The 24,826-nt window shown below is 41.2% G+C and overlaps 3 protein-coding genes and 1 pseudogene across 4 annotated transcripts; 3 read left to right on the top strand and 1 right to left on the bottom strand.

The window, feature by feature from the left end:
• Positions 1-1,027: 1,027 nt before the first annotated feature.
• On the top strand, positions 1,028-6,253 carry LOC120053039 (annotated as a pseudogene).
• Positions 6,254-7,633: 1,380 nt separating this feature from the next.
• LOC120049305 (proteasome subunit alpha type-4-like) lies at positions 7,634-11,621 on the bottom strand. The gene is made up of 9 exons (XM_038995559.1): positions 11,546-11,621; positions 11,080-11,108; positions 9,896-9,938; positions 9,606-9,768; positions 9,281-9,358; positions 9,022-9,110; positions 8,706-8,836; positions 8,208-8,331; positions 7,634-7,888 (listed from the first exon to the last, which is right to left on the bottom strand). The coding sequence occupies exons 2-9, from the start codon at positions 11,080-11,082 to the stop codon at positions 7,734-7,736; spliced, it is 786 nt and encodes a 261-aa protein (XP_038851487.1). The 5' UTR covers positions 11,083-11,108; positions 11,546-11,621; the 3' UTR covers positions 7,634-7,733.
• On the top strand, positions 11,191-18,859 carry LOC120049287 (solute carrier family 25 member 44-like). Of its 2 annotated transcripts, none has more exons than XM_038995548.1 (4): positions 11,191-11,230; positions 15,172-15,843; positions 16,114-16,241; positions 16,559-18,859. In XM_038995548.1, the coding sequence occupies exons 2-4, from the start codon at positions 15,213-15,215 to the stop codon at positions 16,748-16,750; spliced, it is 951 nt and encodes a 316-aa protein (XP_038851476.1). In that variant the 5' UTR covers positions 11,191-11,230; positions 15,172-15,212; the 3' UTR covers positions 16,751-18,859. The 2 variants fall into 2 exon arrangements, with proteins under 2 accessions (XP_038851476.1, XP_038851469.1); XM_038995541.1 differs by lacking the exon at positions 11,191-11,230 and adding an exon at positions 14,321-14,482.
• Positions 18,860-23,603: 4,744 nt separating this feature from the next.
• LOC120053029 (cellular retinoic acid-binding protein 1-like) lies at positions 23,604-24,400 on the top strand. Its single transcript, XM_039000278.1, has 2 exons — positions 23,604-23,923; positions 24,257-24,400. The coding sequence occupies exons 1-2, from the start codon at positions 23,756-23,758 to the stop codon at positions 24,398-24,400; spliced, it is 312 nt and encodes a 103-aa protein (XP_038856206.1). The 5' UTR covers positions 23,604-23,755.
• The last annotated feature ends 426 nt before the right edge of the window (positions 24,401-24,826 follow it).

Here is a 24,826-nt window from a genome sequence, read left to right as displayed (position 1 = left end):
TAAATAAAATAGACTGCAGTATAGGTAAGCCAATGTGGTCAGTTATTATATTGAAAAGTGTCAAATAAATACATCCATTTATTAAGTGAGTGAAATAAGTGAAATGCAGACTACTATTTTGAATCAAGGTACCTTATTTATGTAGTTTAACTCATGTCTGTTTCTCTATGACAATGAAGAAGTATTAACACAACCTGTCCAGTAGATGGCGAGGTGTAGGCCTGTTCAAAGCACTGAACATCTGGATTCTGTGACCTTGATATTGTAGTATCCGGATCAGAATGATCCTATCCAATTATTTTCTGGAAAATCGGCTCAAAAACAGACAGATCGATTTAGTCCTGGATAGGAAAAATGAGGATTACAGAATCCGGATCATTCTGATCGCCCAAAATGTTTTGAAAAACCGTCCCGAGGACTGGAGTTTGCCCATCCCTGGTCTGGAGAATGCCAGGCTATGCCTAAACCAAGCCTTACGTTGGTCTGGTGTGCATTAGTATTACCGGCCTATATGACATGTCATTATTTTTCATGTTGACATTATGAATCAATTATATTAAATGTGTGCATTTTTACAGTGAGTTTAGCTGACTAAATATGACCACTTTGAGCGCGCGCTAAAGTTAGCTAGCTACGCATCGTCAGGCCCAGCCAAGTAATAATGGACAACTTTTTCAGGACTGTGCAATAATACTCACCTTTACACATTGAAGGCCTGCCATTGGGTGACAGGAGCTATATAGCTATGCCTACTCAGTCGGTTACATTTACACTACGGAGAAGACACTTTTGATAGCTGGGTTCAGCAGCCGCTCGTCTTCAACACAGTTTTGATTTCCGCATTTCTGCACTTGTTTTACGGTTAGGTGTTCTAGCACCATCTGCTGGAAATTTGGCGGATTGATCACCAGGGAACTCCTGTCATGATTCCAGTTTGTCTTTACACGGTGCACACAGTCCAGTTCCATCTGCGCTGCACTGCAACAGAACAATTGGACAGTCTTTAGGACTACTTGGCGCTTCACGGATGGTGAATTATTCTGGCGAACGTCTATTGAATTGCTATTGTTTTGGTTGTAAGGAAATTCCTTTTTCATTATTTTGTATTTTTTCATAATGTCTGCCACTGAAGAGAGGTAAGAATTCCTGATATTGTTGATGGTTGAATTTGCGTAGCAGATTGATTACATGATTTGGACAACATTTAGCAAATATATTCATTAATATTGCAAACTTAATGTATGGTGAAATATGCTGCTGTCTAAAAACAGGAATATCTTACTTTCTACAGAGCAACAACACTTTTGCAGCTATTCTGTTGGTGTAATTCCTACAATAATTAATGCTGTTTTTTTAAGGGTGAGATTGTGCACTTCAACAGATTGTTATATTACAGATAGCTAGCTACTTAAAGTGATTGTTATTTGAAGTTTAAAAAAAATATATATCCTGTGACCTGTGTATCTGATAATAATGACTCGTGTAGGTCACCAGGTATAATATCCAATTTGTGAAAAGTACATGCATTCAAAACAGGGATAAGGCCAACATCTGTAGACAGACAGTCTGAAACCCGTGTTGCCCATTGTTCCTCAAAACAGTGCATCATGCATGCCTCAGGAATCACTTTTATTGACTACTGGCTCAACAGCTTGGTTTGAATGATTAATGAACCACTATCCAATGATAAAATATCAATAGCAAATCCATCTCCATTTTACATCACTGTAACATAGTTTTGTTCTTTGCATAGAGCAGTTTCTTTGCATCATTTTTTCCTACAATCTCTTTTTTTAAACGTTACAAGCATTTCGCTACACCCGCAATAACATCTGCTAAACATGTGTATGTGACCAATACAATTTGATTTGATTCACAGCACATAGTAGGGCTATGAGAATCTCTGCCACAGCATAATTCCAGCCACCGGATCTGTCCCTGTTACACAACCGCTGCTTTATACAGACTCCTCCCCCCTAGAGAATTAGATAAGCCACTCAGAAATAGTACCCTTGCTTGAATGGATAGTAGACTCTCTCCTCCCACAGTGCAGCACACTGAGATGCTGTTAATAATATGTGGGTGGTCAGTTAGATAGTTAGATGGACCTGAGCCCTACTTTTCTAGAAAGTTCTATAGGTGTCTTGTTGTGATGTGTTTTCAGTATACAGCACAGGAGGTTGGTGGCACCTTAATTGGGCAGGACGGACTCGTGGTAATGGCTGGAGTGGAGTCAGTGGAATGGTATCAAACACATTTGTTTGATGCCATTCCATTTGCTCCGTTCCAGACATTATTATGAGCCGTCCTCCCTGTCAGCAGCCTTCACTGGTATATAGGTCAGGTTAGAGGTTACATGTCCACTAGCACACACTAGGTCATGGTTTCCTAGCCAGGCTCTTAATTCCTGACCTAATTCCCTCTCTGCCAGTGAGCTGTAAATAATGAGTTTTTTAAAGGTTGGTTTAGTACAATAATAGAAACATGTTATAGTTTTGAGTGTGCATGCCAAATGTGGGGTGTTTTGAGTGAACAAACTCTGCTGACATTCTTCATTAAATTTTTAATTGGAAGTACAATAGGCTACGTAGCTTTAATCCCAGCCTGCATATACAGTACAATAGCACTCTGAGGTGAAAGGCTTTTTTTGTCAGGCTAGTGTCTCTACTGTTTTTATGTGAACAGGTACCCTATGCTAACTGACCATCCTATCCAAAGCCACTTATATTACAATAACTTTAGCATGACTTACCCAACCTCACCTTGTTGCTCTGTGTACCGCCAGTCCCATGTTGGTGTCATATATGGGTTGCTCCAAACGCCAGGCTCCAGGGCCTCTGTGGTGCTCCTGATGCCCCTCACCCACCGCTGAAGATCCCAGGTGGGCGAGGGACTGGCAGGGATCCCCCTCTCCATGTGCTCCTTCACAAAGTGAGTCCCTATAGGGCCCCATCCCAATAGCCAAACAATGTATTATTCCTCCATTGAAGTTATCAATCAAAGATCTAAGAGAATTGGATTGGTTAAAGAAACTTGAATTTCACTAATCCAAACACATAGGTCATAAGGGAAGAAATTAGGAAGGATGTCTGTTTTAATAACCATGAGGATTTTCCAAAGATGAATGTTACAAATTAGCACATTTTGGCAAAAGATACATTGCATCTTACTGTTTAGCTTTATATCCTTTATAAGCCCACAGGCCCTTCACTTGATCTATGCGCCATCTACCATTTGAAAGACTGCAGTCAGTTTACATGGTCTGTTTAGCTACTTGTTAACATGTTCAGGGATGTGGGTCACTGTGTCGATCAAACAGCAATGGTGAAGAGAGTAATTCTGCTGTAGGTCCATTGGTTAGAAAATATTACGCTCATAGGCAATAATCATAACAACAGGAATCCCTTATTTGAGATAGATGCTAGATCAGGCTAAAGTGTAACCTACCTAGTTCCTACATAGAAAGCTGACAAAGACATATGTAATGGGTCGAAACCTTGTCCATCTAATAACTGTGGAAGTTCTGTATCGAACAGTGTGCCAACACGTTTTGCATCCCTCTCTCAGGATGGAAGGCTGACAGTGACCCAGGTGACCTCTGTACGTGGATCGCTCCCCATCCTGCACTTTCACTACCAGCTGAGCGAGCAACGCAATGCATGCTGGGAGACTATGTTCACCTCAGACAGCCTCTTCCTGGAGATCCCAGAGGGGTCACTCCCTGAGGGCAGCAAAGAGGGGTGAGGAGGAACTGCCATCTATCCTCGCTGGCTTAATAATCATGGATACATACAGCTGTTATAATCATGCATTATGCCATCAGTAAGGCTGGAATTAAGTCTAAAAAAATACATTTTAAAGATTTTAAATGAAAAAACGTGCACTTTCAAACAACAGCAAACAACAAATTATTATTTACAATGATGGCCTTCCAAGAGACAAAAGGCCTCCTGCGGGGACGGGGGCTGGGATTAGAAATACAAATGTAGCACAAAACACGCATCACGACAAGAGAGACCACTACATAAAGAGAGACCTAAGACAACAACACAACATGACAACACAGCATGGTAGCAACACAACATGACAACATGGTAGTAGCACAACATGGTGGCAGCACAAACATGGTACAAGCATTGTTGGGCACAGACAACAGCACAAAGGGCAAAAAGATAGAGACAACAATAGAGCACCTGAAGCAGCCACAAGTGTCAGTAAGAGTGTCCATGATTGAGTCTTCAAATGTAGTGATGGAGATAAAACGGTCCAGTTTTTGCAGCTCGTTCCAAATGGTACAGAACATCTAGCTGCTCGAGAGCACCCTTACCTGCCGATCTATAAATTACGTCTCCGTAATCTAGCATGGGTAGGATGGTCATCTGAATCAGGGTTAGTTTGGCAGCTGGGGTGAGGAGCGATTGCGATAGAGGAAACCAAGTCTAGATTTAACCTTAGCCTGCAGCTTGGATATGTGCTGTACTGGGTGGAGCCCCAGAGGACTACTTTGGGAGAATCCTGCACATTACAGTGTACATGAGTATGGAAGGGAACACAAAGGAGCAACACTTACATTTGAGATACACCCCTATCTTCTTTCCCCTCTTCTCTCTTATCAGACTCACCAGTCTCCTCGTGTTCTCGGAAGAAAAGTTACGAGTCAGCCATGTGTTTCTGTGGTTCTCCAAAAGCAGAGTGGATCAAGGTATGTCGAAGTCTAGACACATTTTCTTTCATGTGTACTGCATACATCTGGCCCTTCTTTGGACACTGTTTTAACAAACCTCCAAACGAGCATCAATGCCATACAACACTCCGTCCGTGGCCTCCAACTGCTCTTAAACGATAGTAAAACCCCTCGCTGCCCGCACCCGCCCCCCCGACTAGCATCACTACTCTGGACGGTTCTGACTTAGAATATGTGGACAACTACAAGTACCTAGGTGTCTGGCTAGACTGTAAACTCTCCTTCCAGACTCACATTAAACATCTCAAATCCAAAATTACATCTAGAATCGGCTTCCTATTTCGCAAAACAAAGCCTCCTTCACTCACGCTGCCAAACATACCCTCGTAAAACTGTCATTTGTCATTTATAAAATAGCCTCCAACACTCTACTCAGCAAACTGGATGCAGTCTATCAGAGTGCCATCCGTTTTGTCACCAAAGCCCCATATACCACCCACCACTGCGACTTGTATGCTCTCGTCGGCTGGCCCTCGCTACATATTCATCGCCAGACCCACTGGCTCCAGGTCATCTATGAGTCTATGCTAGGTAAAGCTCTTCCTTATCTCAGCTCACTGGTCACAATAACAACACCCACCCATAGCACGCGCTCCAACAGGTATATTTCACTGGTCATCCCCAAAGCCAACACCTCCTTTGGCTGCCTTCCCTTCCAGTTCTCTGCTGCCAATGACTGGAACGAATTGCAAAAAAATCACCGAAGTTGGAGACTTATATTTCCCTCACTAACTTTAAACATCAGCTATCTGAGCAGCTAACCGATCACTGCAGCTGTACATAGCCCATCTGTAAATAGCCCATCCAATCTACCTACCTCATCCCCATATTGTTTTTATTTACTTTTCTGCTCTTTTGTACACCAGTATTTCTACTTGCACATCATCATCTGCACATATATCGCTCCAGTGTTAATTTGCTAAATTGTAATTATTTTGCTACTATGGCCTATTTATTGCCTTACCTCCTCACGCCATTTGCACACACTGTATATAGACTTTATTTTTTTTTCTATTGTGTTATTGACTGTACGCTTGTTTATTCCATGTGTTGTTTGTGCCGCACTGCTTTGCTTTATCTTGGCCAGGTCGCAGTTGTAAATGAGAACTTGTTCTCAACTAGCCTACCTGGTTAAATAAAGGTGAAATATATATATATTTTTTTTTAATGGGCTTTATATTAGACACATTCAATTAGTTAAATGATTTATTGATAAAAATGAATGTCACGTTAGTGACCTCTAACCGTACTGGTGTTAAAAAAAACATCAGGAATAATGCAAAGTGCACACTAACATTGAAAAAGGGAAACTGAATTTAGACACTGTCTGAACAGTCACATTAACAATCCTATGTTTTCTACATCTTTCCAGCACTCCTTACCAGGACTTTCCACTACATAGGATTTGAGATTGTGAAACCAGGCCACCCTCTGATACCACCCCGAGCAGACCTTGTGTTTTTGCGCTACTCCATGAGTCCAACATGCCCGGAGTCAGAGGAAGATTGATGTTTGGGTTGATCAGGAGGGGATTACTCATCTGTTGCTCTGACCCAATAGTCTCTTTTCCATGCCTACCTGACCTTTGTTATGTTTTTTTCCTGTGGTGGTGATAGATAGGAAACAAGGAAAGGAAGCTATTTAAGCATATTGGAACAAGACCCGTCTCTCTCTCTCTGCACTTCTCATATGTACTGCTGTAGTCATGACAGAGAGCAAGCCATTCATTCTGTAGACCTCTTTGGTGATAGAACCTTCAAGGAGATAACCAAAAAGATTGATCCTATTAGGCAGCTGCGTTCTTGACATCTTGCATGTTGTCGCCTGTGTGGCTCAGTTGGTAGAGCAGGGTTGTGGGTTCGATTCCCCCAGGGGAACAGTATGAAAAAATATGCACTCACTACTGTAAGTCTCTCTGGATAAAAGCATCTGCTAAATGACTAAACTGTAAATGTTGCCACAGTTTCTAGTACAAGTGGGACACTCAGTGCTAAAAATATTAACGTAAACTCCACAGTGCAGCTAAAGGTGAGGGACTGTAATAATATAAAACTACAGTGCACTGGAAGAGAGGGCTAAGGGCAATATGGCACATAATATTGGAATCTAGATGTCTGGATAATTAAATTATGGGTACGCTTTCAGAACTATTTCTTTGACTGAACCGCTGCAACAAATGTATTTTAAAGTGCAAATGTCTCCGTTGTCTTGAATTGAGTGATTGATCCATGTAAACTCCCATTATTGACATGCAGACTTCAAAACTAGTTAAGTCAGTGACAATACATCACTTAACTGTAATGTTGCTCACGCTTACAGGTTTAGCAGAGGTCAGGGGAGCACTTAACACAGACTGTGTACTGGACTCACTTTCCATTATGCTTGTGCATTCAGTTGAGAAGATTAGCCTGCACATGTGAAAGCAAGAACCTACATTCCCCTGTAGCTGATTCAACTTACGTACTACGCACACACTCTCTTCCTACTTTTTAAACTATTGTGTCCTAGAATTTCTATATACATTTTAGATTTCCATGTTCATGTAATGACACTAAAGATGGAATAAAATTCCTGTTATACCTCTGTTCTTGTCTATTGTGTTTTGGCACTTAGCACTAGTTAACAGCCCATGTGTAATGATGTGAATCCAATTATATTGCATATACCGCAAGTATATTGGTTGTTCTAAGTGAAACAAGCTGAACTTAATAACAAGTGCTTTAAAACGTTTTGCTACCGTTTTCCCTACTGAACATGACCCAGCTCACAACAGTGAAATTCTCAAAACAATCAGCACATACCCTGTGGCATTAATCTTTCCCTTGCCTTGGCTTTTGAGAAGTCTGCCTGGATACACAATAGTTATCACACCATAATGACACTAGAGATTATCAGCACATTTGGTTTCAATGTTTTAATAAAGAAAAAGACAAACAAGCGCGTAACACATTACGGGATTTTTAGGAAAGTATGAATTCTAAATACGTGTTTATTTGTCCTTCTCCTTCTGTTCTTTGTCTTTCTTGTCCTTCTCGGCCTTGGCCTCTTCAGCCTCGTGTCGTTTGATCAGCTCCTCCACCTCTTTCTGTTTCAGCACCTTGATCTTGGTCTTTCCGTCTTCTCGCGTCAGGGTGGCTATTTCCACTGGGGAGGTCAAGATCTCCATGAGTCATACAGTCTATGTTCATATCTCAGGCTGCATTACAGACGTATCGCTTAATATGCATATCTCTAGACACACAACATTTATTATATACATTATGTGTGCATCATGTTCAACAGCTGATGACGTCTAATGTTTTAGACATCATCATCACTAGCCTACTCTCCATAGAACAGCTGTGAATTAGGATAACACTGTCCCACTCTATACAACATCTCCAGTCTGTGTTTACTCAGTGTGCTCCAAGGCAGGACGGGCTCAGGAGTTGTATAGAACGGTGATGTCAGGTGTAGATCTTACCTTTCTCCGCCGAGAGCTTGCTGACGTCCATGGTCTTGTTCAGGACTTTGACGGCCAACGCCAGGGCAGAGGACAGCGACATCTCACCCTCTTTGAAATCCTGCTTCAACATGGACACTGCAGCCTGGGGGCGAAGACAACATGATGATTTATACAAACGTGTGGGTCTAATTCTGAATGCGGATTGCTTAAAATCGTTTTTCAGCCGGTGTCTATTCCACAAGTTACCACAGGCTAAAACCTCATTATCACTCGATGAGATAATTGTGTCTATTTTCATTGAGAGGGAGTAGGCCACTTAGGCAGCCATAAGTATGACATCCAGCAAAGGGGCTGAATTATTGAAATATTATGCCATAAAAGTATCAGCTATATGTTAATTCCCAGTCAACACTGTAGCACCATCTACTGTGACGTTTCACGTCGTTACTTTGTGGCAATGCTGCTGCCAAAACATGTGTGCATTGTGCCAATGTTGATGACAGCAAACAGGCTTACCGCACTATTGTTGCCGATGCAAGTAGCCTTCCAGCCTCCATAGTTCCCACTGGGGTCACTCTGGTACAGCTGGAAGCCGTAGTGTTTGTCCCAGCCCATGTACAGCAGAGACACGCCAAACGGCCTCTTCCCTGAAGACACACAACACATCAAATACAATCAAACCTGTGCTTACTCTAACTGTACTCTAATGACTCTGGTATGTTCTTTCCCACACAGCCCTTTGGTCCAATATGGTTTCAGCAACAGTGTAACCAGGGTAGTGTTTACTAGAGAACCCAACTGAGGTGTTTGTGTCATTTGTCTTATAGCTAACCTCCAAACTGTGTGTAGGCCTGTTTGATGTCACACAACGCTGTCACCAACTGCTCACAGGGGATTGGCTCCTGGTACTGCAGTAGATATCTGTATGAATTAAATAACACATACACATTATCTGTCAGATAAACAGACACGGTGCTAGATTACTAGAGGTGCATTGTTGGTCTTGCACTAACACTGTACATTGCTTTGTATACAAATTAATGAACAAATGGGTCACAGGTAGAGACCGTGGACTTTACTACCCAACGTACCTCTGTGCTATTAGCCTCAGCTCATTGGTTAGAACGTTAGCATCGGAGGTGATTCCGGCAACACTGCAAGCCATGTCTCTGAAAGGATAAAGGTTACGACACCAAATCACAGAGCAGCCCATGGGTATAATGTAGCAGCATGTCTGACATCATCCCAGCTTCAGAGTAGGAGTGCTGATCTAGGATCAGTTTAGCCTTTCTGATCATAATAATAATGCAGACCTGATCCTAGATCAACACTCCTAGTCTTGAGACGCTTTATGAGAAGATCCTGATCTGCAGTGCTACATATAAGCCTGGCAAGAGAGACTATGGTCGTACTCACTCATTGAGCTTGTAGATCTTCTCTGAGAAGAAAACCTCATCAAGCAGCTTGTGGATGTTCCGCCTCTCTGCAGCCAACAGCACTCCGTCATTGGCTAAAATCCCAAGACATGAGCCGGCATGGCCAATAGCCTCCATGGCATACTCCACCTGATATAAGCGCCCTGTAAAACAGCAACAATGATTTGTTATGTCTGACATGGTTGCTCAGAGGAGAACACTTGACAATATAGTCTTGAATGTGATGGTAACATTGATTATGAAAATCGTTATTAGAAAGATAACACTTGCCTTCAGGTGAGAAAATGGTAGTCCGGGAATCATATCTACGAGACTACAAAAACAAATAAGTGTCAATTTCCCAAGAAAGCACCCAAGTAAAAGTTGCAAGGTAGTCAATTGCATCATATTAAACATGTACAGGTAAGTGCCAAAATAAAGGAAACACTTGAGTAAACGAGAGATACAAGGTATATTGAAAGCAGGACATTCAAACCAGATGTGGTTCCCGAGTTAATTAAGCAAATAAAATAAAAAGTACCCCGTTTTTTGGTCTACCATGGCTAGAAGAGATCTCAGTGACTGAAAGAGAAGTCTCAAAGGAGCATAGGGGGTTTAAAGGGTGTGTGTCTCAGTCACCAGAACTCAACTCAATTGAACACTAATGGGAGATTCTGGAGAAGTGCCTGAGACCCCCATTAAACAAAACACCAAATGATGGATGTTCTCATGATGGATGTTCTCATAGAAGTATGGTGTCACATCCCTCCAATAGAGTTCCAGACACTTGTAGAATCTATGCCATGGCGCATTGCTGCTGTTCTGGCAGCTCGTGGTTGTCCAGCGCCCTATTAAAGTTGCACTATGAAGAAATCGCTCCGCCATTTCCTGGTTGCTAAAACGCTAATCGTTCGCCTAATTTTAGTTTGACAAAATAAGCTAGTATAGTGTAGAGCCCTCAAACTCAACTCTGGACCTCGACGCCAGTTCCACTACTATTTTTTTCCATTGTTCCTCTCTGGTCAGGAACTGATTTAGACCTGGGACACCAGGTGGGTGCAGCTAATTATCAGGTATAACAGAAAACCAGCAGGCTCCAGACCTCGTAGGGCAAGAGTAGAATATCCCTGGTGTAGAGAATCATTGTACCATCTAAACCACTGTGAAATATATTTTCCATAACCAAAAATGTTGTATTTTCAGCTATTTGAAACTGGTACAAAACAGAAAGTAAAAGATGCAAAAACAAAACTTAACGAAAAAAGCATTGAAATAACGCACATAGAACAGATCTACTGCTTCTTAGACTTGCTTTGAAATAGAATGATAAATCTATAACTCACATTTCTGTGAATTTGGTCGGGTCGCCCAAAAAGTTACATATTGCCACTTTAAGACACTATGTTGGTGTTTCCTTTATTTTTGAAGTTACTTGTACATTACAGATAGCGACGTTAACGTAGCTAGTTACTTACCATGATTCAGCCTGCCTGTAAAATAAAACCTGCGAAAAAAATAATTCCAATAATATTAATGAAGTTCCATAATGCAAAGCTCAAAACAATAAGTACTGCTGTCAAATGCGGGCATGGCAAATCATGACTACTGTTTATTAGACAGGGGCTGGTAAGTTAGCGAACTATATTTGATTAAAGTATAGGTAGCTAGCCCATTAGAAAGTTAACATATAGCTACAGTAGTAGCTCAATTAGCTAGAGTAGCGAAGTAACATTAACGTTAGTTCATTCATACAAGGCAATTGTTAAACAGAAATATGCTTGCTAGCTAGCATGCTAACCCTTAGCTAGCTATCTTCACAATGACTGGAGAGGCTAGCTGACTTTTGGCGCCGTTTTAACAAGAAATCACGTTGTAGCAATTTATGAGATTTTTATAATAAACATGTGGCTAAACAGACAGGAATATAAAACAGCTATTTACCTTAGCTAGCCTGATAGTAGTTTGTTGCTGACACACCGCTGTGAAGCAAGCAAGAATAACTAAGAACTTCCGGGTCCCGTATTTGTAGAGTCCTTCAGAATAAATGTTCTGTCCTGTATACTTTGTAAATTAATAATTACGGTGAAAATGTGCACAATTATCAATATATTTTATACTAGTTATCATACAAAGAAAAATGTAAAGTATTTCTATAAGATATGTCATTTATTAATTTTTTCAAGCCTAAATAGTTAACAATGTTTTTTTTGTGTGTACTCCTATCATTTATTGCATACAAAATCCGTACAAAATTATCTGTACTCTGTCTCGCAGTAATAGGGTGTCCATTCTATTCAGGAGCACTTTTAGTTTCCAAATCCACAGAGTTTACACCCAGAAGAGCGCCACTGCTCATTTTGCGGGCCCTATAGAGTGGCCCATCAACTTAAAACCAATAATTTATTTATATTGTACATACATATTGCACAATAAACAATTATCTGTAGGTTGTGTCACAGTGGAATGGGGGGGGGGGGGGGGGGGGGGGTCCATTCTACTCAGGAACACTTCTAGTTTCCTCTCGGTGTAAACCAGTGGAGGCTATTCAGAGGAGGAAGGGAAGGACCATCCTCCTCAATGAATTTCAACAAAATAAAAATTGTTTAACATTAAATGTATAATTTTTAGAAAGAACTATACTAAATATATTCACGTCACCAAATAATCTATGAAAACACACTGTTTTGCAATGAAGGTCTACAGTAGCCTCAGCAGCTCTCTGCAGGGTAGCGCCATGGTGTAGCCAGAGGACAGCTAGCTTCTGTCCTCCTCTGGGTACATTGACTTCAATACAAAACCTTGGAGGCTCATGGTTCTCACCCTCTTCCATAGACTTACACAGTAATTATGACAACTTCTGAACAATGTCCTCCAACCTATCAGATCTCTTGCAGCATGAACTGACATGTTGTCCACCCAATCAAAGGATCAGAGAATGAATCTAGTAGTGAAAGCATAAAATACAGCTAGCTAGCACTGCAGTGCATAAAATGTTGTGAGTAGTTATTAGTAACTACTGTTTTTGGTTTGGCGTCAAATAAGCCACTCTTTATGTGTTATTTGCCGAATCTCAGTTTTCCATGTGGGTTTTATGATGTAATGTCAACTTTATACATTTATATCCCGGAAACATTCAATTTCCAACTCACCCACAGCAATTCTCCATAAATCTGTTGTGGATTATCCAGAATCCCATACCTTTATCACTCAGTGTATTATACAATGTAAACACACTAATCTACCAGGTGGCATAATACCCATTTTATGCAGGAATGTAACAATTTAATTACACCATTACAGAGGCAAGAGTGTGCAAGGCGTTATTGAATGTGGCACTGTCTGTCACCTTGATTACTCTAATTTCTCTCGACACTTTAATTTGTAGGCTAGGTTGAAGCAACCTCATGATGGGTATAGGGAAAATTTGAGTATCATGTAGTAGCCTAAACCTATCGATGTTACATTGAGCTGTATAAATGGAATATGAATGACAGTCATCCAATATGCTGTAATAGAAATAAGGCCATGCTCATAAAAAAAATAAGTTTTCCCTCATCTTAAAGGAAAACTGTGTTGATTTGGAAAATAAAAGTGAGTAGAATGGACCTCCTTTTTACTGCGACACAACGTACAGATAATTATGTACGGTGCAATATGTATTGCCAGTATGAAAAAACGATTGGTTTCAAACTGATTGACAACTTTAAGCGCTGCTTAGCAGCGACGCTCCCTCCTCTCGTGTAATGCCGCGTTCACAACAACGGGGAACTCTGATAAATACGAGGGCAAATCAAGTCCCATTTATTTTGAACCCACTGAAGTCGGAAGTCGGAGATTTCACTTTTGTATATTATCTACTTCACTTGCTTTGGAAATGTTAACATGTGCCAAAGAAGCCCCTTGAATTGATTTCCGAGTTCCCAAGTTGTTTTGAACGCGGCACAAACTGTGGATTTGGAAATTAAAAGTGTCCCTGAGTAGAATGGACCCCCTTTTACTGCGACACAAAGCACATGAAATTGTGTACTACTGTGCAGTATGTTCAATATGAAAAACTTACTGAATATTATGCAATACAAATGGACTAATTAACAATGGGATTTAAACGTGTTTTCTAAAGTTGATTATTGTAATTATACGAAATATATATATTGTTATTACTATTATTATTAATAGTAGAATAAATCATGTTTTGTTATTTGTATTACGTTTGTTACCATGATAACTATCTAATAATCATTATTTCTTTAATGCTGTTAACAATAATGTCAATTCTAAACATTTATTTGTGCTATAAAGGCGATTAACTTTATTACATTTTTCATATTGTTAAACAAAATTCTAACTCTGCTAACATTTCCTCATAAAATGTTACGAATAATTTGTTATTATTTTTCATTGCGGGACTTTCATTTTGAAGGAAAATCGCCGAGGTTACGGCCTTATTCTTGCTAGGTTTTGCTTATTCTTGTTGGCTGAACGGAGGTCTGACACACGGGGCATAGAGTTTAGAAAAAGCTATCTCATTGGCAATGAACCGGTCTAAGAAAATACCTTATAGCGCCATCTATCGTCAAGGTGGTGTCTCTCTGTGGTAGCGCAGTACAGTGGAGGAGAAAAGTTCAATTATTACAAAACCCCCTCGCTTGCTGAGCAAAAAAAAAAAAACGAAAAAACGCCACCTGCTGGAAACCACAAATGTTTTTTCCCAGTTAACCCTCTCGCGTTGCCTCTTCCTCTGGTTTAGTTCTCCAACATACCATCAAATCATAACCCGGACAGATATCTCTAAATTCTGTATCGCTTTCCTCACCTGCTGATATGACATTGCTATTCCGACTATGTACATAATATTTTGATATACATTTGTCCAACGAGGTAAGTTAACGTTTGCTTGTTTCAAATAGTTAACTGTTAGCCTGCTTGCTAGCAAGGAAATCAACCAGCGCATAGCTGGCTAGCTAGCGATAGCTAGTGTATGCATTATTATTGGCCAGCTAGCTAGCCAATTTGTAGTTACATACAGTCTGACCTACTGTTTACACATGCACAAGTATTCAACCTGTGCATTGTTAGTTAGCTACTATTTCAGTGTTATTTCCGGATTGCGTGATTGACAATAGGCTCTTTGGTTTAGGGAACATTGTGTCCTGTGACCTGCAACTAGCAGTAGCTTGTCATGTTAGCGCATAACTACTTCAGCTAAAGAGCACATTGAAGTTCCCCATCAATGCGCGATCTGTTTTTACCTTGTCAGGCATTTGATAACATGGTCATGACTGCTACGAAGCAGTACAGTGTGTGTATGATCTTTGATCCTTCCTAACACAAACCCAGTCAGTTTAGACATCGCTCATTTCCCAAGGAGACTTGGGAGATAATGAGTGACACACCACACAACACAGGCCTTGTTTTCTGATGTAGTAGTTTGTGAATCATTGTCATGACACTGGTACAACCTTCAGACCTAATGCCATCTTTAATTCATTCAAAGTTGATGCATTCCAACGTTGTGCTACCTCTTGGAGGAAACCGTTGACAGTGTTGTGTGGTCTGTATTTCCCCAGGTAGAGGCTAGTCTGATGAGGGGGCTCTCCAGAAAGGCAGGATGCAACAGAACAGGAACATCCAGATCATTGAATGGGAGGACCTGGACAAGAGGAAGTTCTACTCCTTCGGGGTATTCATGACCATGACCATCCGGGCCACCGTCTACCCGGCCACCCTCATCCGCACCAGGCTGCAAGTGCAGAAGGGCAAGTCGCTCTACAACGGGACCTTCGATGCCTTCTTCAAGATCCTGCGGGCCGAGGGCGTGCGGGGCCTCTACCGCGGCTTCATGGTCAACACCTTCACTCTCATATCGGGCCAGGCTTACATCACCACCTACGAGCTGGTGAGGAAATACGTCTCCAACTATTCCAAGGACAATACCGTCAAGTCTCTGGTGGCTGGTGGCGCGGCGTCCCTGGTCGCACAAACCATCACTGTCCCCATAGACGTGATTTCCCAGCAGCTGATGATGCAGGGCCAAGGGAAGCACCTGACTCGCTTCCGGGTCAAGCTCAAAACGGAGGCCGACGGGAAGACCAAAATGGCATTTGGCCAAACCAGGAACATGATTGCTCAGATCTTTGCGGCCGACGGTTTCCGAGGCTTCTACAGGGGATATGTGGCCTCCCTTCTAACATACATCCCAAATAGCGCGGTCTGGTGGCCTTTTTATCACTTTTACGCAGGTAAAAAGGAGTGTTTGTTTACAAGGATATTTATCCAAGGATCGAGTTCCCGGACACAGGTTAAGCCTGGTCCTGGACAAAGCGCTTCATTGAGCTTTGAGTCCTGGATTAAGTTTAATCCGGGAAACCGGCCCTTAATGTTATTATTACTATTTTCTTCAAGAAGAGTCAGAGATTAATAATGTCTTATAATTTTTATAGTCTATATAGTCAACATACATTGTCTATAAGTAGCATTTCAAAGCACAAATCTTCCACAACGTTTCACAGAACAGCTATCCAAAATGGCGCCCAGTGACTGCCCTCATCTACTACTCCAAGCCATGGCCGGACCACTAGCTGCTGCGACTGCATCCACTGTCACCAACCCCATGGATGTGGTCAGAGCTAGAGTGCAGGTAGAGTGCAACTTCAGCTAAATGCACTAGTGGAATGTAATGGGGTAAAGGGTCTGTTTGGATAGCCACATGTGGCCACTGTTTTCTCTAACAGATGTTAGTGGCACAGAGTCTAATCAGGGATAGGCAACCCTGGTCCTGGAGTGCCATAGGCACATATTTTTTTTCCGATTCAACAAAATCCTGCAGTGGCTGTTGCACTCCACGACCAGAGTTTCCTACCCCGGGTCTAAATCCTGGCATAGCAAATCGAATTTTACACAAAAAAATGAACATGAATAAATACCTTTGTAACAACAGCCTTGTGTGGGTGGCAGGTTGAAGGCAGGACCTCCGTCATCGAGACGTTCAGGCACCTGCTGGCAGAGGAGGGATTCTGGGGGATGACCAAAGGGCTGTCTGCACGCATCATATCCTCCATTCCTACCGCCATCGTTATGGTCGTGGGCTACGAAACCCTCAAGAGAGTGAGCTTGAGACCGGAGCTGGTCGACTCCAGACACTGGTAGAGGACATTAGCACCCAATCCCAAATCGACCCCTAGCCCAAACCCCCTATGCCCAGGTGAGGGGGTTAGGGGATAGGGTTTACCAATATGGAAATAGCTACAAATTTCTCACTTGAATTTTCACCACATTGTATATACAATCATAGGGGGTAAGGGACACAGATTGATTTGGGATGGGAAATTGTTGTTGTGGCCCTGATTCCAATTTGGCCTCTAGAGCTCCCCTGACCTCACCACTGCATAGGTGATAGCAATAGAGCACAATATTGGCCCAGGGACTGAAATGGAACTGGGCCAACAAGCTCTGCCTGCTTCTATTCCTTAATGGCTTCCTTGTCCTTATCATTTTGTTTGCCTTTTAAACTACTGCTGCCTTTTAGTGGGGATTTTATCTTAAGTTGTAGGTGAATGAAGGGACAGTAGTTTGAGATTTGATGTCATTACAATGTGTAATTTGTGACCGGTGCTGAGCGATTAACCGAAATGTTGGTTATTTTTCGTTTTTTAAACAACTAATTGACCAATGTCTGTTGAATTATTTGAATTCCATTTACTTGTTTTTTTGTCTGAGCGCTATGCACAGTTTTTCTAGCGATAAATCAGATCAAGCCCGAACTGTGCAATGGAGTTGTAGTTTCCAACAGGCTAATATTCTACATAGTTTAGCGCAGAAAACACGGTAGTCAACTACAATGACCATAATCCATTGCGTGCCTACTTGTCTGGTCTGAGACAGAAGAACGAGATCAGGAGGGATAGAAAACAGTGTCATAGTGAGGCATCTACCTGAAAATAAATTATCCAAGATTGATAGTTGGTTTTCAGCAGTCATAAAAGCATGCCTTGTTTACTTTGAAGAACTACTCAAATAGTGATTTTGTCAGACAGCATGGGCAGCAGCTCTGTAAAGATGAGATGACTTGGAATGAAATAACGTCATCAAATAGGCTGAAAACAAATGAAATATTGAATTAAAGTCATGAATAAATTATGCTTAATAAGTGATAAGCAGTAATGGGCAGTCACTACTGTCATGGGACTTTTAATTGTTTTACTCTGTGTTACAGTATTCAAACCACATAATGCGCAGTGCATTTAATGTAAATAAATTAATAATTAAATAAAACTATAATTTTTTTAATAACCAAACTGACCTCAAAAAGTAATCGCTCAGCACTAGTTGGTTCCTTCGGTATAAACACTGAACTGATCCATCACTTCTAATGTATTTCTACTGTCTTAGTAATAGGATAGATGCTCTTAAATCTGTTTATAGCTGCCCTCTGTAGCCTTTATCAGGTTTAGTCCTAGGAGGTAGCAACAGCAAATTGCATACACAAGTTCAGCTCAAACACACAGGACAAAACAACCAATTAGGGCACATGTCCCTCTTCTTCTTTGACTTTTCACTTGCAAAGACCCTCCCCTTTAGTCCTCCCAACCTAATCTCGTCCACCCAGCCAGCTCTTTAGCAATTAAGCCTGGGGTCAGACAAGGTTACTCCCAGCACAAAATAAAGAAGTCGGTAGAGTCACATTATTTAACAGAAATCTAGGCTATGGAGGGTAGATGTAAATGATACAATTATTATATTAGAAGTAGTACATATAACTTTGGGGTGTTTAGGGCAGCCATCTTATTGTGAATAAAAAAAAGATGTGATGTGATCCTGTAAATGATACTGTTAAAGCACATTGTTTCCAATTGTCTTCACCTCAACTCCAATATTCAATAGTTTGACCCTGGTATTTACCATTGCTGCTGTGGCAATATTAGCAATATTCAACTAATGTTGTACTGAACAATCAAGGTTGTTGGCCAATTGTGAAACGCTAACTGTTGTAGTTTAAAATGTTGAGTAAATGACTTTTCTGCTGGTTTCAGGGTTGGTACTTTGGGAGGGATTTATTGTTAGTGTGCTGGACCACCAGTGAAGTGCTCTTTAAAGGAAGCCGAGGACTCCAGGCAGAGAACAAGACGTGTCCCTTTGTGTATTGTGGCAGTAAACCTCTGAGTGCAATCTATGTATTAACTTAATCACTTCCAGCTCAAACGTGTGGTGGCACAATGTACATTTCTTTGAATTTATCAATATATTATTGTCTTAAAATATAATGTTCTGAAGTTATTTATTGTGACAAATATTTGTATTTTCATATTTCTCTGGACAATAGCAAAGCAAATGTTCAAACTATACCGGAGAAACATATAAACGCAACAATTTAAAAGATTTTACTGAGTGACATGACTGGAAATACAGGTATGCATCTGTTGGTCACAGAAACCTTCAAATAAATGGGTCTCACAATGGGCCTCAGGATCTCGTCACGGTATTTCTGTGTATTCAAATTGTCATCGATAAAATGCAATTGTGTTCGTTGTCCGTACCTTATGCCTGCCCGTACCATAACCTCACCCCCACCATGGGGCACTCTGTTCATAACGTTGACATCAGCTAACTGCTCACCGACGTGATGCCATACAAGTGGTCTGTGGTTGTGAGGCCAATTGGACGTACTGCCAAATTCTCTAAAACGATGTTGAAGGTTTTTGGTAGAGAAATTAACATTAAAATATCTGGCAACAGCTCTGGTGGACATTCCTGCTGTCAGCATGCCAAGTACACACACCCTCAACTTGAGACATCTGTGGCATTGTGTTGTGTGACAAAATGGCACATTTTATAGTGGCCTTTTATTGTCCCCAGCACAAGGTGCACCTGTGTAATGACCATGCTGTTTAATCAGCTTCATGATATGGCACACCTGTCAGGTGGATGGATTATCTTGGCAAAGCAGAAATGCTCACTAACAGGGATGTAAAGAAATGTGTGCACAACATTTTAAAGAAATAAGCTTTTTGGGCATATGAAATGGGACCAACACTTTACATGTTGCGTTTATATTTTTCTTCAGTGTAGTTTACATCTTACTTGCCTTCTAGGTTCATTTATGTACATGAGTATTTCTGTCTCAAATACTCTGTCATGTATTGGAAAGGGCACTTGTTATGGGCAACAAGGCTACCCTCTTTAGAGGCTTGTTTTGTAAATCCATGCTCCCCTAGGGTGAGTAGGGACTGTAATTTAACAAGCACATTCAAAATATATAGACTACTGCCTGGAATTTTAATAACAAACTTGACCCGAAAAACAATAATAATTAAAAAAAAAAGGAATCCAGGCAGCATACAGGCTTGTTCTTTAACAAAGTGTGTTCTGTTGTCTACACAGTGACAACCGAGTGGCTCGTTTAAAACGTCTGCTATGGTCACATCACATGGCTCCAACATAATGGAGATTCACCAGAAACCAAACGGAAGAAAAAGGAGAGAAATGGGGAGAGACTTGCACTAATGAATAGGACCCAGGTTTCTTTGATGGTTTTGTGTGGCAGTTTTGTTTCACTAACTTGGGTCATTAAAACATCACGATTGGATGGCAGACTCACCTTGGTTATTCTGCTATGACTAAGGTTAAGCATGACAAATGCCCATTAAGAGAATGATAGAGGGGGTCTTTAAGCTAGTCCTTTAGGAGTCCATAGAAAAAGCCCCAGGGCTTTGAAAGGGTCCGCATTGGGCTAGCAGACATTTTGGGAGAGCACAATGCGATTCGCTGCTCTGAATGGCTAATGTCTCCTAGATGTTCTTGTGACTGGGGGGCCTTAGTATGTCTATTTGGAAGTGACGTTCTGACACACAAGGTCATGTATCTGTGTTGCTAGTTATTAGGTGAGATGGATAGGATCCATTAGAAAGGAGTCAGTTTAATTTAAATCCAATATACAGTCTTAGGGGGGAAAAAGGTTCTATATAGAGCCAAAAAGGGTTCTATCGCTTATTTCATATATTTCGCCCCTAAAGGTGAAACAAGCAGTAGAAGCATTTTTGGTTCTTTAAAAAATATATGTTTTTAAGAGTGTATGGTTAACTGCAGCGTTCTAAGGCACTGCATCTCAGTGTTAGAGGCGTCACTGCAGACCCTGGTTCGATCCCGGGACTGTATCACAACCGGCCGTGATCGAGAGTCCCATAGGGCGGTGCACAATTGGCCAAGTGTCGTCCGGGTTAGGGGAGGCCGGGGTAGGCCGTCATTCTAAATAAGAATTTGTTCTTAACTGACTTGCCTAGTTAAATAAAAACTATGTCATAGTCCCAAGTGTGCATACAGATTTCAGGGAGGATGAACATCTTGACTAAGCTGTCACCCATTCATTTGTTTGAAATATTTTGTCATTCAAATGTCTATGGATTGTCTCATCACAACCAGCAGAATACTTTCTAAATTAGAAAATGTTTATCAAATCAGTGAATTATCCCTTTAATGTGTATTTCTCCCCTCACAGCATGATACTAATAATTAAATAAGTCCACTCACTAAAAAAGCTAAAACAAAGCTGCACGAACCTCGTGAAAGGGTCATTCATTCAACGCTTAACACAAAAAATCTAACCATTTCTCTGATTTTCTTTCCCCTACTGCTCTCTGTGTGTTCAAAGAAAAACAGCACCCAAAGACAAATCTATTGATTGATGAGACAAACTGTGGTGCACCAGCATGCATAGGGAAATAGATGGGAGCCTTTTTAATGTGACACTTCCTGGAGGGATGACAGAGTGCTCCCGGCTCTGCTCTATACATGAATTATCAACTGCTGTCTGGAAGCCACTTTGTCAAAGAGATTGATGAAGAGCCATCAGAAAGAGAACAAATCAGACTTGATGGGAGGGGGAGTGAAGCTATCAGGGCCTCTCATTCTGTGTTGGGGGGCTGTTGTAGTGAGTTGGTGAGTTGGGGGGGGGGGGGGGGGGGGGGTTTGAATTGGACTTAATGGGAAATGTATTGAATGCATGTTTAGTCTGATCCTTAGCTGTAGCCAGGGAGAGAGAGGGCTTGTCAATGGGATGAACATTAGATGGACATTCACTCCCATCGTTTATCAAAGAAAGATCTTATCACAACGACAATATTGGTTTATATTGGAAGCCATAATTGCATTCAACACTTTATTATATTGCTGTGATGGTGACATCCATGGTTCTTTTCTATGGAATTCATTCCATTTAAATGTCCTATTTGTCCTATTTATATTGCAGGCTTGAAACGAGACCACCTGAACCCCTGTCCATCTGTCATTTAAAATGGTCTTTAAGAGGAGGACATTTCACTCACTACAGGACTAGAGAGAGAGGAGCATGCTGTGAGGGGTTATTACAGAGAGAGAGAGAGAGAGGAGCATGCTGTGAGGGGTTATTACAGAGAGAGAGAAAGGGAGGGAGGGTGAAAGGGAGAGCGTAGGGAAGGGATAGCGGGACAGTGAGCTGAGGAGATACAGAGCATATCAAGAGGCAGAGAGAGACCGGTACATGTCGAGCCTTCCCAAGAAAATGACCAATTTCGCAGGCACTTGGAAAATGAGAAGCAGTGAGAATTTTGATGAACTACTCAAAGCACTTGGTAAGATGTCTATAGTTCTTACCTTCTATCATTAAGAGCTATATGAAAGAATAAATACTTAACAATATGCTATCAAAATCCTAACTGTTCTTTCTCTATTGTGTCCGACTACCAAACGCATCATTATTTTCGTCTGTGTTCTATTATTTGGGGAAATATTTTTCAAAAACAATAATTGGGAGAGGCCACAGGGTGTGTGACGTCTTGATCATCAGTTTTAGGATCATCCCAGCATGTATTAATCCATTTGAGCTGCATTTTATGTTGTCATTTGTTGAAATTCCGAAAGTCAACTGAGTTGGGCATGTATAAAAAAAAAAAAGAATAGAAAATGTACACATTTACATTTAAGTCATTTAGCAGACGTTCTTATCCAGAGCGACTTACAAAGGTGCACATGTAATACATATTATTATACATATACATATTACAAATCACTTAAGCTTGATCTTGCGCGTTGTTTCCTGCCATAGAATAGTCATCTTTTCAGTGAAAGCAGTGAGGGTGGATCATCCCAAAGCTGCACTGTTGAGCCCAGCTGGTGTGGAATAGATGAGACAATCCACTGTGTATGTTTTCTCAAATACGTCTCCTGTGACTGCACTGAGATCTCACTTAATCTGAGCTCTAGGTATTGGCTTGGACAAAACTTCGGTTTTTGGTCCCATAGTTTTTTTTTCATTTTCATCGAGGAACAAAGAGATGAGAGGAGAAAAAAAGGTGAAAAGATTGAACTCCTCTCCTCTGGGGAACTCAAGTACACAGATTGTAGTTTTAAATGTGAGCAATACGACTAGTACTGAAGGATACAGTATTTGAGAGCGAGAGAGCAGCTCTGAAAACATATGCAGAGGGGAATGAATGGAAACAGCAAGACATTTTCTCATCCAATTGGTTAAATTGCAACTGTGTGACACAGCCAACTAGCGCCATAATAACTTCTTGGAGGAATCCATCAGTCTGCAGGAGAGCTAAACAAAGCTAATGACTCCAGCATTCCTTGTTTTCATCACCTTGTCATAGCGTCCACCCATATTTGCAACATCTGCTGATAACCATCTCATTTGCAGTTGCTTGCCTTGAGAACTCTGTATATAACTTGAATACCCACAGTGCACCATTGATATCTTCTCACACTCCTAGAACCTTCTGTCTACCATGACTTTGTCACAAATAGGTAACACTGCCACTATGCATTCCTCTTGTAAATAAGCACAACCTACACCTTTGAAAGTGGAATTCAGGATTGTTTTCCTTCTATCAATGGCGCCAGGAGGAGACAGAAATGTAATTGTACTCATCCTTGAATTAGGTGAGGATAGGAGCAAACATGACATACCAAATGTCAGTACAAGTCAAACGATAGCACCGTGAAGCCATATTGTCACCATGGGTTCAACCCAGTGGCATGTCAAGGTTGTGTACAGTCAGTTGTCATAACCTGACAAAGTCAAAACTGATCAATGACAGATGCAATTGGTTATGCAGCACTTATGACCGTTAAAGTAAGCGTAATGACAGGTGTCATTTGCCCACAGGCGTCAATGCTATGTTGAGGAAGGTGGCTGGTGCCGCGGCGTCCAAACCTCACGTGGAGATCAGGCAGAATGGGGAGCAGTTCTACATAAAGACCTCCACCACCGTGCGCACCACCGAGATCAACTTCCTCATAGGCCAGGAGTTCAATGAGGAGACGGTAGATGGCAGGAAGTGCAAGGTAAAGTCTCTGAGTCTGCCCCATATAATGTAAAGGTAGTCTCTGCCCCTATACAATGTAAAGGTAGTCTCTGCCCCATACAATGTAATGGTAGTCTTTGCCCCATACAATGTAATGGTAGTCTTTGCCCCATACAATGTAAAGGTAATGTCCCAATCCTATTCAGATAGCATTTGTACGGATGAAGGAAAGGAGACAAGCAGAGGAAGCTACATTGAGACGCAGCCCATGTTCACTCATCCAGATCAGATCCCCTTCAGATAAGTGAGGACAGGAAAGTACATGGATGTATTGACATGGACCCTCTTCATTGCATTACACTCATATCAACAGAGCCTGGCCACATGGGAGACCGAGAGCAAAATGTACTGCAGGCAGACTCTTCTGGATGGCAACGGCCCAAGGACCTTCTGGACCAGAGAGCTGAAGGGAGATGAACTCATACTGGTGAGGAAGTTTGTGACTAAAGAAAGGTAGTAGGCAAGGCTGTCATGTCAGGCCCCCTCAGTTTTATCTATTTGTACACTGAAACTATAGAAGTGTTCCTTTCACAAATAATTCATTCAAAGATCTCTAATTTGTCTATCAAATTAGTTGTATGATGTATACAAATCAAATCGTGTTTTTCACATGCTTCGTAAACAGGTGTAGACTAAACAGGGAAATGCTTGCTTATGGGTCCTTTTCCAACAATGCAGAGAGAAAGATAAAGATTAAAATAATAAATAGTGGCATGAGGAATAAATACACACTGAATAACAATAATGAGTAAAAATAACATGGCTTTATACAGGAAGTAGAAAATAACATGGCTTTATACAGGGAGTAGAAAATAACATGGCTTTATACAGGGAGTAGAAAATAACATGCCTTTATACAGGGAGTAGAAAATAACATGGCTAT

This window comes from Salvelinus namaycush, chromosome 1 (assembly GCF_016432855.1).
Source record: "Salvelinus namaycush isolate Seneca chromosome 1, SaNama_1.0, whole genome shotgun sequence".
Lineage (NCBI taxonomy): Eukaryota > Metazoa > Chordata > Actinopteri > Salmoniformes > Salmonidae > Salvelinus > Salvelinus namaycush.
The sequence above is the reverse complement of the archived record's forward strand: the minus strand, read 5'-3'. Positions and strand labels throughout refer to the sequence as shown.